Source organism: Oryx dammah, unplaced genomic scaffold (assembly GCF_014754425.2).
Source record: "Oryx dammah isolate SB20612 unplaced genomic scaffold, SCBI_Odam_1.1 HiC_scaffold_6, whole genome shotgun sequence".
Taxonomy (NCBI): Eukaryota; Metazoa; Chordata; class Mammalia; order Artiodactyla; family Bovidae; genus Oryx; species Oryx dammah.
Genome location: NW_024070190.1, coordinates 7,271,228 through 7,288,059, shown reverse-complemented (window position 1 = coordinate 7,288,059; position 16,832 = coordinate 7,271,228). Strand labels below are relative to the sequence as shown.

Genomic DNA, 16,832 nt, shown 5'->3' with positions numbered 1-16,832 from the left:
TCCAAGGAGTAAGCGTCTTACTCCAAGGAGTAAGCAGTCACCATCTGCAGGGATTTTGGAGCCCCCCAAAAATAAAGTCTGAAACTGTTTCCACCTTTTCTCCATCTATTTCCCATGAAGTGATGGCACCAGATGCCATGATCTTCATTTCCTGATGTTGATCTTTAAGCCAGCATTTTCACTCTCCTCTTTCCCTTTCATCAAGAGGCTTTTTAGCTCCTCTTCACTTTCTGCCATAAGGGTGGTGTCATCTGCATATCTGAGGTGATTGATATTTCTCCCGGCAATCTTGATTCCAGCTTGTGCTTCTTCCAGCCCAGCGTTTCTCATGATGTACTCTGCATAGAAGTTAAATAAGCAGGGTGACAATATACAGCCTTCACGTACTTAGTATGTGTCAAATGAATGGATGGAGGCCAGTGTCTTGGTTCATTCTTTGCTTGTCTTCAGTTACAGCACTATTTCCCTAACTGGCCCCTCCGCTTTTTACTTCCTTTCAGTCTGTTGTCTATATCACCACTGTGTGACATCTCTAAAATATGACTTTTAAAGATTTGTAGATAATTTAATGTGTATTTCTGAAAAGATATTTTAAAAAGTCATAACCACTATTCCATTATCATAGCTAAAAATTTCACAATTATTCTTTGACTTTTTAAATTTTATTTTTTGGCCTCACTGTGCAGCATTCAGGATCTTTAGTTCCCTGACCAGAGATTGAAGCTGTGCCTCCTTCAGTGAGCTCGTGGAATCCTAACCACTGGTCCAGGGAATTCCCCTTTCCATTTTTCCCCCAAATAAATTGATTTTATAATAGCCTTACTGGAGACAATTATTCTTGAATATCATCAGCTATCTAGTCAGCATTCAAATGTTCAATTTTCTCATAATTTATTTTGAAAATTATTTACAGTTCGTAAGAGTTCAGGTTCCAAATAATGTTCATACATTGCAATTAGTTGACATCTCTTACATTTCCTTTAATCTTTTTTTTTTCCCCCTTCCATCTCTTTCTTTTTTATCTGTTGAAGAAACTGACTTGTTGAAGTGGGAGTTGGATCTAGTGATCATTCCTCAAGAGATGATGCTTTTCTCTTGGGCTCCCTATTGTTAGGGTTCTAAGTTTGTCATCACACGTGTTCCTTCCTGCCTCTGTGGGTTTGTGTGTTTCTGCTTCCTGGGCAGAGAATGATGCCCCTGTTGCCTGTTTCCTTTCCCTTTTCTCTGTCACCTTGATCCCCCTCTCTTTTCGTTCCCTTCCCATCCTTAGTAAAAGTACACAGTCATGTGATGTGAGCTAACTAGAGTTAAGCAAGGTTTTTTTTTTTAATGCATTAAATTATCAAAATGGAGAGTAAAGTAAAATCATATTCTGAGAGTCTGGTACATAAACCCTTAGGTTCTTCTCTTCACCAAAATAGGAAAGCTAAATTGGGTAGAAGCATTGACCTAATGAGCATCTGTGTACAGTTAAAAAAAATTTTTTTTAAAGAAGTTTACTAAGTTCTTGTTAATGTCATGTTTTTCTCCTAGATCTCATATTTTGGATTCTGGCTATGTTATAATGAACAGCACTTTGACGTCGGACGTCATTGGTCGGAGAGTTGAAGTTAACGGGGAGCATGCGACAGTGCGTTTTTTTGGCATTGTCCCTCCTGTGGCAGGTAATTTATGGCTTTGTGTGCGCGTGTTTATTTTGTAGTTGTTTCCGGTAGGTGTCTCAGTAGAGGTCTATAGTACCAATTTGAGGATCATCCAAGTTATAGATGCTCTGATACAGGTTTACTTCAGGGACAATATCCTGTGGTATCCATGACTTAATTTGATTATACACTTATCTAATTATTTAATGTTACTATTTTATATTAAGTCAGTCTTAAAACATCTTCAGTGTAAACTTTAAACCATAACAAAACTTGAATTCCCATAATCCTAAGCTCAAAAATGCAGTAATATTTTTGAAATTTCTGTTATCATTAATTCATGTGTATGTGTAATTCAAATTGATCTGAATACAATTTTGTGTTACCATTTTTCACTTATGATTTGGTATATATCTAGGTTTCTATAGCATTATTTTATTTATATTTCCTTTTTATTGAGACATAATTAACATATTAGTTTCAGGTGTACAATATAATGATTCAGTATTTGTATATGTTGCCTCTTGGCCACCTATAGGTCCTCTTTGCAAATATTTTCTCCCAGTTTGTGTGTTGACATTTCATTTTGTTTATTGTCTCCTTTGCTGTACAAAAGCTTTTGAGTTTAAGTAGGTCCCATTTGTTTATTTTTGTTTTTATTCCCATTATTCTGGGAGACAGATTGAGAAAAGATATTGCTGCAGTTTATGTTGGAGAGTGTTCTGCTTATGTTTTCCTCTAGGAATTTTATAGTACCCGGTCTCACATTTAGATCTTTAATGCATTTTGAGTTTATATTTATGTATGATGTTAAAGAATAATCTAATTTCACTTTTTTTACATATAGCTGTCCATTTTTGCCAGCACCATTTGTTGAAGAGACTGTCTTTCCAACATTGCGTGTTCTTGCCTTCTTTGTTATAGATTAATTGACCATAGGTCCATGGGTTTATTTCTGGACTGCCTATCCTGTTCCATTGATCTATATTTCTGTTTTTGTGCCAGTACCATACTGTTTTGATGACTGTAGCTTTGTAGTATAGTCTGAAATCAAGGAGCCTGGTTCCTCCAGTTCTGTTTTTCTTTCTCAAGATTGCTTTTGCTCTTTGGTATCTTTTGTGTCTCCATACAGATTTTAAGATTATTTTCTAGTTCTGTGGAAAATACCAGTGGTAATTTGGTAGGGATTGCATTGAATCTGTAGATTGCCTTGGGTTATATGGTCATGTTGACAATATTGAGTCTTCCAATCCATGAATATGGTTTCCATCGGTTGTGTCTTCTTCAGTTTCTTTCATCAGCATCTTACAGTTTTCAGAGTATAGATCTTTTATCCCCTTAGGTTTATTCCTTGGTATTTTATTCTTTGTGATAAGATGGTAAGTGAAATTGTTTCTTGAATTTCTCTTTCTGATCTGTCATTGTTACTGTATAGCAGTGGATTTACTTGTATTTGGCTTGTGAGATCTCAGGTCCCTGACCAGGGACTGAACCCTAGCCATGGCAGTGAAAGCCCAAAGTCCTAACCACAAGGCCACTAGAGCACTCCTTTACTTATATTTCTTAATGGTTATATTTAGTATAGTACATAGTTTGTTTAATCATTCCTCCTTTTTAGACATTAATTTCTAGTTGTTTTTTTACTTTTGTCAATGACAGCAGTGTGGTAGACTTATTTATATGTCTTAGTCAATCAGTCAACAAATATTTAAGTGCCTTCTATATATTAGTAGTTGGCTTAAATGTCTACAAGGTATTCAGTGGTGAATTTACACCAGAGGGTCTCAAAATATGGTCACTGAGGAGTATCAACATCACTTGGTTACCTGTTAGCAATGCACATTCTTGGGCCCCACCCCAGAACTGCTGAATCAGAAACTCTGGAGATGGGACCCAGCCATCTGCGTTTTAAGAAGCTCTCCAGGGCATTTTATTAGGTTCATGAAGGTTGAGAACCACTGAACTAGATAGTTATGAACTCTGCCTTCATGGACCTAAGATTTACCAGAAAATTTAGTATGGAGAGGGTTTCTTCTCTTGTTTTACTTGGATTATTGGTAAATTGAAAGAGAAAGTAACATTTAATCTTAAAGGCAGCTGATTAGCAACCTTCATGACTAATTGAGCAGCATTGTGTACCAGTTGCTCTTATATGCTCTCCACTTTGAACATTATTACAACTCTAAAGTTATAACAGCTCTAGAATAGAGACGTTATTTTTACAGATGAAGAGCCCGAGACTCAGGTTCTCAAAGCTTTCCTGTAAGAAGCTGGGATTTGAAACTGTGCGTTAGAGCCCATACCCTTTCTGTTCTATTGCTTCTCAAGACTATGAATAGTTTAAGATGCTTGACACATATTGCCAAGTTGCTGTCTGAAAGTATTGGATCAATGTCCAGTTCTTGGAAATTTCGAATGCCCTAGTTCTCTGGGAAGTAGACTGAGATGGAGATTCACATTTAGGAAGTTTACTATTCAAAAAGTGTATTAGGTAGTCCTCTTAGAATTGATAGTAGTGCAAGGGAAGGGAAGGGAGCTGGATTGGGCAGAGGGAGAAGTTGGGCCATGATTATTCCAGTCTTTTATTTATTTTTAATTTTTGTTTATTTTTGGCCGTGATGGGTCTTCACCGCTTCACATGGGCTTTCTCTAGTTGCAGCAAGCGCGGGCGATACCCTGTATTGTGTTGCGTGGCTTCTCGTTGCGATGGCTTCTCTTATTGCAGAGCAGGGACTCTAGGCAAGCGGGCTTCAGTAGTTGTGGCCGTAGGCCCTGGAGCGGGCTCAGTAGTTGAGGCGCATGAGCTCAGTGACTCCATGGGATGTGGAATCTTCCTGGACCAGGGATCAAGCCCGTGTCTCCTGTATTGTCAGACGGATTCTTATCCACTGAGCCAGGAGAGTCCAGGTGCCATGATTATTCTAAGTAAAGGATTTATCTGATCTTGTGGGGGAACTCTGAAGATAGGATGGCCCTTCAGAGTCTTTCATAGTTGAGATGTGATGATCTATCACTGGGTTGTGGCTGCCTTAGGAAGATGTGTGCTCTGGGCCAAGGTGTTTTTTTCCAGTGGAGACAATCCTAAAGGAGGGCCTGCAGCTGAGTGCCAACTGCCAAAAGCCAGTACTGCCAGCACCCAGGGGGAACTCATTCCAGTTTCTAAAGGCAGATTGGGGTGGCACCTCACAAATACAGTAAGTTAGGTGGAAGCTATTTAATGGTACTTTAACAATATGAAGGGATGTACATTATTTTCACTTATTAAGTTGCCTGTGAGTTTGACACTTTCTTCATGTATGTATTATCAGGCATTTTTCCCCCAGAAAATTATAATTCTGCCAAGAGGGAGCTTCTGTGTGTTTACTTTTTATTAATTATATCATTGTATGCAGCATTCTTTCCATTACTTGAATTGGTGCTTCTTTTGGATTTCTTGTAGAACTCATCTCTGGGATAGGTACAAAGATGCAGAGAAACGGAACAGAGATTTAGTACTTACTGCTTATTTCACTGGATGTGGCTGTAGGGCTGTTGTGACAACTCAATGAGTTAAAAGCTTAAAAGCAGTTAGACCAGTTACTGGTGTTTGCTGAGCACCTGGACTAGCCACACTTAGCCCTCTGAGTGCTTACTAGGTGTTCAGTTCATTTGTTGAATGACGGAACGATCTCTCATCCAGTGATGTCGACAGTATCCTCCCTGTTTTCTGGATGAGGACATTGAGGCACAGAAAGGTTAAGTAGACCTGAGCTCACCTGGTTAGGAATTCATGAGGAATTATTTTGACTCTTAACCCTTGAAGTGAAAGTGTTACTTGCTCAGTCGTGTCCTACTCTTTGGGACCCCATGGACTCTAGCCCTCCAGGCTCCTCTGGTCCACAGAATTCTCCAGGCAAGCATACTGGAGTGGGTTGCCATTTCCTACGCCAGGAGATCTTCCTGACCCAAGGATCAAACCCAGGTCTCCCGCATTGCAAGCAGATTCTTTATCATCTAAGCCACTGGGAAGCCCTCCCTGTGCTGACTAACATGTGAAAGAAACACAAAGGCAGGGCGTACTTGGAGCTGTGAAGGGAGGTGTCAGTTCAGGGAAGGAATGAACCATGGAGTGGGAACTTGATCTGCGGCTCTGTGCTACTGATTTCTGGGCTCTGCTGTTTTAGGGCTTTATTTGTTTTATCTGCTTTAGGGTTGCAGTGGGCAGAACTGTGAGCTCAGATTCCAACACTCTACACCTGGTTCCCCAGGTGGTGGCAGGGCCGGGAACTCCCGCAGAGGATCTGGGCAGGGTCTCGAGAGCGACCTGGGCTGATTGCTGAAGCAGCTCAGCCCCATCTGCCTCAGCTGATCCTTGGTTCCTCCCCAGGCCTCTCCTTCAGGCTTGTTGGGGAGCCGGGGCGGCCTTCATGAATCCTGTTACCATGGAGTCCAGTTAAGTCCAAGGGGGTGGCTCCCACTGGTATCCGCAGGTAAGATCTCCGGGTGGCCATGCCTGCATCTGGTTGTCATTTGGGGGAATAATCACTGTTCACAAAAAAGAGCTTCACTCCTTTGCTTCAGTCCATCTCCTGGTAAAGACACAGAATCTGAACATTTAACAAATGGTGGCTCCATAATTTAGAGGAAGAGCCAGGAGGCACCCAGACCCATGGAAGGAGGGCGACAAAGCTGAGGGGTCCCTTCCTCAGTCCACGCGTATGCTCCCCGCCTGCTCGGTCAGGCCGCTTTCTCTGGGGCACTGATTTTGTTCAGCTTGCCACTGAAACAGGAGCTGAGGGAGGTCAGTTGTCTGCAGCTGGTAGATGGAGATGTCTTTGCCTTCTTTTCTTGGGAGAGTCCAGCTTCAGTATTGAGGACGGATGAGGAGGAAGAGGGTGGGGGGAAACAAGACTGCTCAGGAGCCAGGGACGTGCTCTCTCCTCAACTCTGGAACCCAGAAGTGTAACGAGGCCCCTGGAAGACCCCCGTGTTCGGCATGGGGAGTGACCCTGTAGCCCTGTGTGGGGGCCTGGAGGCCCTGATTCCTCTAGCCCCTCATGCCAGGGGACTGGGAGTGACGCCCTTAACCCCTCCCTTCACCTCAGTGCGAACAGCCAGCTGTACCCTTCTCTCAAGCTAAGAGTGAGCTCCCTGACCACCCACTTGGGGAGGAATTCATCCCAGCCCCTCTGTGCACTCCCCAGGGTGGTCGTGATGCTCAGAGGGCCACCTCGCAGGCAGCCTTTATTAAACTGTGAAACTCCACAAACCCACTTCACCTCAAGAAAGCAGAGGCTGACACCTTGGGCATCTCACAGATACTGCAAAGTAGAGTACGTGGGCCTCGTGGGGAGTGTCGGATCTTGTGGGACATTCTGGAAGCCTTGCTGCTGTGTTTTCTGTCTTGTTTCTTAGTATATATTAACATAATATGTGACCATGGTAACAATAGAGGACACAAAGCCTTATGATGAGAGCAGCTGTGTCAGCTGTGGGTGTTTCTTGACTCATTGGTGTGTTTTCTTGGTTAATCTTGCTTAGTTTGAGGTCACAGTGATTCTTCAGTGATGAGACGTTTTCTTCTAAGATACCTTTGATAATTTAACCCTTGCATATTACCTGCTCCCCCCCCCCCCACCGTGATCCTTTTGGTTAGATATTGGATTTCCTGAATTGATTCTCTATTTTTTTCCTTACCATTTGTTTGTTGAAAAAATTGTCCTGTAAAATTTCCCATATTCTGAATTTTTTAGATTGCATCCCCACAAAGTCATTAATATTTAGTTCTTCTGTGCCATACATTCCCTGTAGGTTGGTAGTTACATATAGCTTGATCAGATTCAGGTTTGATATTTTATTTTTTGTACAGATATTTATGTTTTTAGTTGCTAAGTCATGTCTGACTCTTTGAGACCCCATGGAGCCCAAGAAAATAAAATCTATCACTGTTTCCACTGTTTCTTCATCTATTTGTCATGAAGTGATGGGACCAGATGCCATGATCTTAAATTTCTGAATGTTGAGTTTTAAGCCAGCTTTGTTACTCTCCTCTTTCACCCTCATCAAGAAGCTCTTTAGTTTTTCCTCACTTTCTGCCATTAGAGTGGTATCATCTGCATATCTGAGGTTCTTGATGTTTTTCCCGGTAATCTTGTGATTCATCCAGCCTGACATTTTGCATGGTGTACTCCATAAACAGAGTAACAATATATACAGCCTTGTTGTACTCCTTTCCCAATTTTGAACCAGTCAGTTGTTCCATGTCCAGTTCTAACTGTTGTTTTTTGACCTGTATACAGGTTTCTCAGGAGACAGGTAAAGTGGTCTGGTATTCCCATTTCTTTAAGAATTTTCCACAGTTGTGATCCACACAGTCAAAGGCTTTAGTGTAGGCAATGAAGCAGATGTTTTTCTGGAATTCTCTTGCTTTCTCTATGAGCCAACTAATGTTGACAATTTGATCTCTGGTTCCTCTGCCTTTTCTAAATTCAGCTTAAACATCTGGAAGTTCTTGGTTCACGTACTGCTGAAGCCGTGTGAAATGAGCTCAGTTGTTTGGTGGTTTCAGCATTCTTTGGCACTGCTTTTCTTTGGGATTGGAATGAAAGCTGACTTTTTCCATTCCTGTGGCCACTGCTGAACTTTGCTAACATTTGAGTGCAGCACTTTAACAGCATCATCCTTGAAGATTTTGAATAGCTTAACTGGAATTCCATCACCTCCACTAGCTTTGATCATAGTGATGCTTCCTAAGGCCCACTTGGCTTTGCACTCCAGAGTGTCCAGGCTTTAGGTGAGTGACCCCACCATTGTGGTTATCTGAGTCATTAAGACCTTTTCTGTATAGTTCTTCAGTGTATTCTTGCCATCTCTTCTTGATCTCTTCTGCTTTTATTAGGTCCTCACCATTTCTGTCCTTTTCTTGCCCATCCTTTCATGAAATGTTCCCTTGATGCTTCACTGTGCTTCTCTAAAACATAAACACATTTTCTTTAAAACTATGTATACTTTAAAATTTAATTTTGATTCATTTTATCATATTGGTGAATAGAGTTCTTTTAAACCAATAAGTCAGGTTATTGAAAAACTGTGTTCGAATTAACTTCTTGGTTTACAGTCCTTGAAGATACAAGGTGGAGTAGGTACATTCTTTAATATGGATAATCATTTAGTCCTTCAAAATTACATATAATATGATCTTTCAGGGCTTCCCTGGTGCCTCGGTTGGCAAAGAATCTGCCTGAAATGCGAGAGACCTGGGTTTGATCCCTGGGTTGGGAAGATACCTTGGAGGAGGGCATGGCAAACCACTTTAGTATTCTTGCCTGGAGAATCCCCATGGACAGAGGAGCCTAGCAGGCTGCAGTCCATGGGGTTGCAAAGAGTTGGACACAACTGAGCCGCTAAGCACACACACATGATCCTTCAACATTATAGGTCTTTTAATCTGCTGTTTATGCCATCAGAATTCTACCCTAGCTTTTTTCTTTTGTAAAAAAAGTTAATTTCATATTGAAATATAGTTGATTTACATTATGATGTTAATTTCAGGTATATGGCAAAGTCATTCAGTTATTCATATACATATATCAATTCTTTTTTAGATTCTTTCCCCATATAGGTTATTACAAACTATTGAGTAAAAGTTCCCTGCACTGTACAGTATCCTTGTTGATTATCTATTTTTTATATAGTTGTGTGCATATGTTAATCCCAGCCTCCTAATTTATCCCTCCCCACCCACCTTTCCCCTTGAGTAACCATAATTTGGTTTTCTAAGTCTGTGAATTTGTTTCTGTTTTGTTAATAAGTTCATTCCTATCATTTTTTTGTTTATTTTTTCTTTTTTAATAATTTTAAATTGGACGATAATTGCTCTGCAGTGTTGCGTTGGTTTCTGCGTGCAACAATGCAAATCAGCCGTGAGTATATATTGTATCCTCTTCTTCTGGAGCCTCCTTCCCATCCCCTCTTATCATTTTTTAGATTCCATATATATGCAATATCAGATGATATTTGTCTTTCTCTGACTTAAATTTACTTAGTATGATAAGATCTAGCCATGTTGCTATAAATGGCATTATTTCATTGTTTTTTATGGCTGAGGAATATTCCATTTATATATGTTCCATATTTTCTTTACCCATTCCTCTGTTGGTGGACATTTAGGTTGTTTCCTTGTCTTAGCTATTATAAATACTCCTGCAGTGAATATTTGCATGTATGTATTTTTTTAAACAATTTTTCTGAATTAAAAATTTTTAATTTTATTTATTTGCTTTTGGCTGTGCTGGGCTTTCATTGCTGTGCTTGAGCTTTCTCTAGTTGCGGCAAGTGGGGGCTGCTCTCTAGCTGTGGTGTGAGGCTTCTCGCTGCAGTGGCCTCTCTCGTTGCAGAGCATGGGCTCTAGGACCCGAGGGCTGAGTAGTTGTGGTGCACGGGCTTAGTTGCCCTTTGGTATGTGAAATCTTCCCGGACCAGGGATCTAATCCTTGTCCCCTGCATTGTCAGGCAGATTCTTAAGCGCTGGACCACCAGGAAAGTCCTCATGTATCTTTTTGAATTATGGTTTTCTTCAGATATATGCCTGGGAGTGAGATTGCTGGATCATGTGGTAAAGCTCTATTTTGAGATCTTTTTAAAAATTTTTGTTTCTGGCTGCTTCATGGGGCTTGCAGGATCTTAGTTCCCCAACCAGGGATTGAACATGGGCCCCAGCGGTGAAAGTGCCCAGTCCTGACCACTGGATCATGAGGGAAATCTCTATTTTTACTTTTTCAAGGAAACTCCATACTGTTCTCTGTAGTGGCTGTACCAATTTACATTCCCATCAACAGTGTATGGAGTTCCTGAAAGGGAACAGGGTTCCCTTTTCTTTACACCCTCTCCAGCATTTGTTTGTAGACTTTTGTTTGACAATGGTTATTCTGACCACTGTGAGGTGATATATTATTGTAATTTTGGTTTGCATTTCTCTAATAACTAGCGGTGTCAAGCATCTTCTCGTGTGTCTGTTGGCTTTCTATATGTCATCTTTGGAGATGTGTCTATTAGATCATCTGCCCATTTTTCAATTGGATTGTTTGGGGGTTTTTGTTATTGAGTTGTATGAGCTGTTTGTATATTTTGGAAATTAAGCCCTTGTCAGTTGTATTGTTTGCAGGTAGCTCTGTGGATTTATTTCTGGGCTTTCTATCCTTTTCCATTGATCTGTGTTTGTGTTTTTGTGCCAGTACCATATTGTTTTATTATAGCTTTATAGTATAGTCGGATGTCAGGGAATCTGATTACTCCAGCTTTTTTTTTTTTTTTTTCCGACTCTTCAAAGTCTGTTGTGTTTCCATACAAATCTTAATAATTTAAAGACCAGAGCTAAATTAATACATCTTCTGTTACCCAAACATTATTGACTGGTGACATTTCAATATTCACTTGCATAACAAATGGCTGGCCACAGCCATTAGTTTCTGCAAAAATCCCCTAGTCAGTAACGTGTGAAGATTTTTTGTTCTAGATCTGCAAAAAATGCCATTAGTAGTTTAATAGGGGTTGCATTGAATCTGTGGATTACTTTGGATAGTACACTCATTTTGACAATATTGATTCTTCCAGTCCAGGAATGTGGTGTATGTTTCCATCTGTTTGAATCATCTTTGATTTCTTTCATCAGTCTCTTAACAGTTTTCAGAGTACAGGTTTTCTACCTCCTTAGGTAGGCTTTTTCCTAGGTATTTTGTTCTTTTTGATGCAATGATAAATGAGATTTTTCCTTACATTTCTCTTTCTGACCTTTCATTGTTAGTGTATAGAAATGCAGTAGATTTCTGTATATAATTTTGTATCCTGCAACTTTACCAGATTCATTGATGAGCTCTAGTAGTTTTCTGATAGCATCATTAGAATTTTCTTTGCATGGAATCATGTCATCTGCAAAGTGACAGTTTTACATCTTCTTTTCCAATTTGGATTCCTTTTGTTTCTTCTCTGATTGTTATGGCTAGGACTTCCAAAACTGCATTGAATAAAAGTGGTGAGAGTGGACATCTTTGTCTTGTTCCTGATCTTACAGGAAATGCTTTCCGATTTTCGCCATTGAGTATGTTGTTAGCTGTGGGTTTTTCATATGTGGCCTTTACTTTGTTGAGGTATGTTCCCTCTATTCACACTTTCTGGAGAGTTGTTCTCAGAAATAGATGTTGAATTTTGTCAGAAGCTGTTTTTGCATCTGTTGGGATGATAATATGGTTTTTGTTCTTCACTTTGTTAATGTGTATCACACTGGCTGACTAGGGGATATTGAAAAAGTTCTATCCCTGGAATAATTCCCGCTTGATCATGGTGTATGATCCTTTTAATATATTGTTAGATTCAGTTTAGTGGTATTTTGTTGAGGATTTTGCATCTACGTTCATCAGTGATACTGACCTGGTATTTTCTTTTCGTGTTTGTGATATCCTTGGTTTTGGTATCAGAGTGATGGTGGCCTCATAGAATGACTTTGGGAGTGTTCTTCCCCTGCCGTTTTTTGGAAGAGTTTCAGAAGGATAGATGTTAACTCTTCTCTAAATGTTTGCCAAAATTTGCCTGTGAAGCCATCTGGTCCTGGACTTTTTGTTTGTTGGGAGTTTTTTAAATTCATGGTTTCAATTTCAGTACTCGTGATTGATCTGTTCCTGTTTTCTATATCTTCGTGGTTCAGTCTTAGGAGATTGTTTCTTTTTTAAAAAATTTGTTAATTTATTTGGCTGCTCTGGGTCTTCATTGCTGCCTGTGGGTTTTCTCTGGTTGCAGAGAGCGAGAGCTGTTCTTCACTGTGGTGCATGAGCTTCTCATTGCAGTGGCGTCTCTTATTGTGGAACACAGGCTCTGGGGCACGTGGGTTTTAGTGGTTGTGGCACGTGGGCTCAGTAGTTGTGGTGCATGGGCCTAGTTGTTCCATAGCATGTGAGATCTTCCCTGACCGGGGAGTGATCCCATGTGCCCTGCATTGGCAGGTGGATTCTTCACCTCTGGACCATCAGAGAAGCCCTAGGTATTTTTTGGTTTCTTTGACATCTTCAGTGATCCATTGGTTAAGTAGCATGTTGTTGAGCCTCCACATTTTTGTGTTTTCTACAGATTTTGTAATTCTTCCTTGTAATTGAAGATTAGATTAGAATCTGCAGGCAATGTGGTCAGAAAAGATACTTGATATTATTTCAGTTTTGTTAAATTTACCAAGGCTTGCTTTGTGACCCAACATATGATTTACCCTAGTGAATATTCCACATGCACTTGAAAAAGCGTGCGTTCTGCTGCTTTAGGATGGAATGCTCTGTAAATACCAATTAAGTTCATCTGGTCTAATGTGTCACTTCAGGCATGTGTTTCCTTGTTGATTTTATGTCTCAATGATCTGTCAATTGATGTAAGTGGCGTGCTAAAATCACCCACTGTTATTGTGCTGCTGTTGATTTCCCCTTTCAGGTCTATTAACATCTGTTTTCTGCATTGAGGTGCTTCTGTGCTGTGTTCATCTATATTTACAATTGTTATGTCTTCTTGGGTTGGCTTCTTGATCATTTTGTAGTGTCCTTCTTTGACTCTTGTGACAGTCTTTGTTTTAAAGATGTTTTTTTCTGATAAGAATATTGCTACTCCAACTTTCTTTTGAACTTCATGTGCATGGAATACCTTCTTCCATCCCCTCACTTTCAGACTCTCTGTGCCCCTAATCTGAAGTGGGTCTCTTGTCGACAGCATATAGATGGGTCTTATTTTTGTATCCGTTCAGCCAGTCTGTGTCTTCTGGTTGGAGAAGTTAATCTATTTATATTTAAGGTAATTACCAATATGTGTGTTCTTCTTGCCATTTTGCTCATTGTCTTGGATGTGCTTTTGTAGGTCTTTTTTCTTTTTTTATTCTTTTGTTCTCTTATGATTTTATGACTGTCTTTAGTGTTGAGGTTGAACTCCTTTTTCTTTTTTCTATGTGTGTGTTTATATATGCGTGCGTGCATGCTCAGTCATGTCTGACTCTGTGTGACCCTATGGACTGTAATCTGCCAGGCTTCTCTGTCCATGGGATTTTCCAGGCAAGAATCCTGGAGTAGGTTGCCATCTCCTCCTTCAGGGGATCTTCCTGAACTTAGGGATCAAACCCAATTCTCCTGTGTCTCCTGCACTGCAGACAGATTCTTTACCACTGAGCCATCAGAGTAGCCCATGTATATATGTACACACATATGTTTATATATACATGTACATGTACACACATAGATGTACATATAATATATACATACTTTATGTATATATATAAATACTATATATTTAGAGTGCATTTCTGGTTTGTGGTTACCAGGAAGTTTTGATATAGTAGTTAGAGGTCTTTTAATCTACTGTTTATGTCATCAAAATTTTACACTAGCTTTTTTCTTGATTAACGTTAGACATGAGTTTCTTAGTATCCCGAATGCAGAGTTCCAAAGAATAGCAAGGAGAGATAAGAAAGCCTTCCTCAGTGGTCAGTGCAAAGAAATAGAGGAAAACAATAGAAGAGGAAAGACTAGAGATCTCTTCAAGAAAATTAGAGATACCAAGGGAACATTTCATGCAAAGATGGGCTCAATAAAGGTCAGAAGGTATGGTCAATAAAGGTATGGACCTGACAGAAGCAGAAGATATTAAGCAGAGGTGGCAAGAATACACAGAAGAACTACACAAAAAAGATCTTCATGACCCAGATAACCATGATGGTATGATCACTCACCTAGAGCCAGACATCCTGGAATGCGAAGTCAAGTGGGTCTTAGGAAGCATCACTACGAACAAAGCTAGTGGAGATGATGGAATTCCAGTGGAGCTATTTCAAATCCTGAAAGATGATGCTGTGAAAGTGCTGCACTCAGTATGCCAGCAAATGTGGAAACCTCAGCAGTGGCCACAGAACTGGAAAAGATCAGTTTTCATTCCAGTCCTAAAGAAAGGCAATGCCAAAGAATGCTCAAACTACTGCACAATTGCACTCATTTAATAAGCTAGCAAAGTAATGCTCACAATTCTCCAAGTGAGGCTTCAGCAGTACATGAACCAAGAACTTCCAGATATTCAACTGGATTTAGAAAAAGCAGAGGAACCAGAGATCAAATTGCCAACATCCATTGGGTCATAGAAAAAGCAAGAGCATTCCAAAAAAACATCTTCTGCTTTGTTGATTATTCCAACATCTTTGACTGTGTGGGTCACAACAAACTGGAAACTTCTGAAAGAGATGGGAATACCAGACCACCTGACCTGCCTCTTGAGAAATCTGTATGCAGGTCAGGAAGCAACAGTTAGAACTGGACATGGATCAACAGACTGGTTCCAAATTAGGAAAGGAGTACGTCAAGGCTGTATATTGTCAACCCTGCTTATTTAACTTATATGCAGAGTACATTATGAGAAATGCTAGGCTGGATGAAGCACAAGCTGGAATCAAGGTTGCTGGGAGAAATATCAGTAACCTCAGATACACAGATGACACCGCCATTATAGCAGAAACTGAAGAGGAACTAAAGAGACTTTGATGAAAGTGAAAGAGGAGAGTAGAAAAGCTTAAAGCTCAACATTCGGAAAACGAAGATCATGGCATCCGGTCCCATCACTTCTTGGCAAATAGATGGGGAAACAATGGAAACAGTGACAGACTTTATTTTCTTGGGCTCCAAAATCACTGCAGATGGTGACTGCAGCCATGAAATTAAAAGATGCTATGATAAACCTAGAAAGAAAGATAGTGAAGTTGCTCAGTCATGTCCGACTCTTTGCGACCCCATGGACTGCAGCCTACCAGGCTCCTCCGTCCATGAAATTCTCCAGGCAACAATACTGGAGTGGGTTGCCATTTCCTTCTCCAGGGGATCTTCCCGACCCAGGGATCAAACCCAGGTCTCCCACATTGCAGGCAGACGCTTTAACATGATAAACCTAGACAGAGTATTAAAAAGCAGAGACATTACTTTGCCAACAAAGGTCCATCTAGTCAAGGCTATGTTTTTTCCAGTTGTCATGTATGGATGTGAGAGTTGGACTGGAAAGAAAGCTGAGTGCTGAAGAATTAATGCTTTTAAACTGTGGTGCTGGAGAAAACTCTTGAGGGTCCCTTGGACTGCAAGGAGATCAAACTAGTCAATCCTAAACGAAATCCGTCCTAAATATTTATTGAAAAGACTGATGTTGAAGCTGAAACTCCAATACTTTGGCCATCTGATGCAAAGAACTGACTACTTGGAAAAGACCCTGATGCTGGGAAAGATTGAAGGCAGGAGGAGAAGGGGATGACAGAGAATGAGATGGTTGGATGGCATCACTGACTTGATGGACATGAGTTTTAGCAAGCTCCAGGAGTTGGTGATGGACAGGGAAGCCTGGCATGCTGTAGTCCAATGGATCGCAGAGTCAGACACAACTGAGTAACTGAAGTGACTGACTGATTGTTGTTACAATGAATTAGGAAAAAGACCTTTTTAAAATGTTCTTAGAACACTTACTTTTCATCTATAGGAAAATAATAATATGTTGTTTTTTGTTAGAGCATAATACTTTGCAGTCATCAGTGTGATGAATATAAAAATCTGTGATTACTGGCCCTCAATGACAGAAAATGTGCTCTTTGTTTGACTAAACTGTCACCCTTATCAACCATGTGTTGTAGGACTAGTAACAGATAAATAGAATACCTGTCGTTCGGTTTATTATAAGAGACTTCAGTTTGGAATCACTTCATTTCACTGTAGAAAGAAGTCTAGCCAAGGTAACATGTCTAGCAAGGGGAGTCTAACGCAGCGTTCCTGGGGTCTTGTTAGAAATGTGAATTCTCAGTTTGGACATGAAGAGATTCTCATTCACTATTTCAGAGTTAAGTTCCAGGACTCATCACTCGAAATGTGCTCCCTAGATGATTCTGGTGTCCCATTTTGAGATTAAGTTTTTATTCCTTTGGTTGCACCAGGAAGCCACCAGAAAGCAAAATAAAACCATCTGAGCCCTTACAAAACCAAGCTTTTTATCGTGGACTTCAGTTGAGGCTTGAATTAAGAAATAGCCACTTCTGAAACACCAGTGAATATGTTATAAAGGTGCTATCACGTGTGATGTGTTCTTCATTATGTTAATGCCCCTTATACAAACAAACACTCTGTGACAAATTATTGTTAGCTCAGGGAATGGGGGAAAACGGAGATGGTTTTA

The 16,832-nt window shown here is 40.2% G+C and overlaps 1 protein-coding gene across 6 annotated transcripts in view; it reads left to right on the top strand.

Annotated features, from left to right (window-relative positions):
* Window positions 1-16,832, top strand: part of LOC120865420 (tubulin-specific chaperone E) — a 96,670-nt gene that overhangs the window by 31,405 nt on the left and 48,433 nt on the right. For all 6 annotated transcript variants that reach the window (XM_040242702.1, XM_040242698.1, XM_040242696.1 and 3 more), the window contains exon 2: window positions 1,534-1,664. Coding sequence is in view for 3 of the 6 variants with exons in the window: in XM_040242698.1 (XP_040098632.1) it covers window positions 1,565-1,664 (100 nt within the window). In the remaining 3 variants the exon portion in view is untranslated. The remainder of the gene's footprint in view (window positions 1-1,533; window positions 1,665-16,832) is intronic.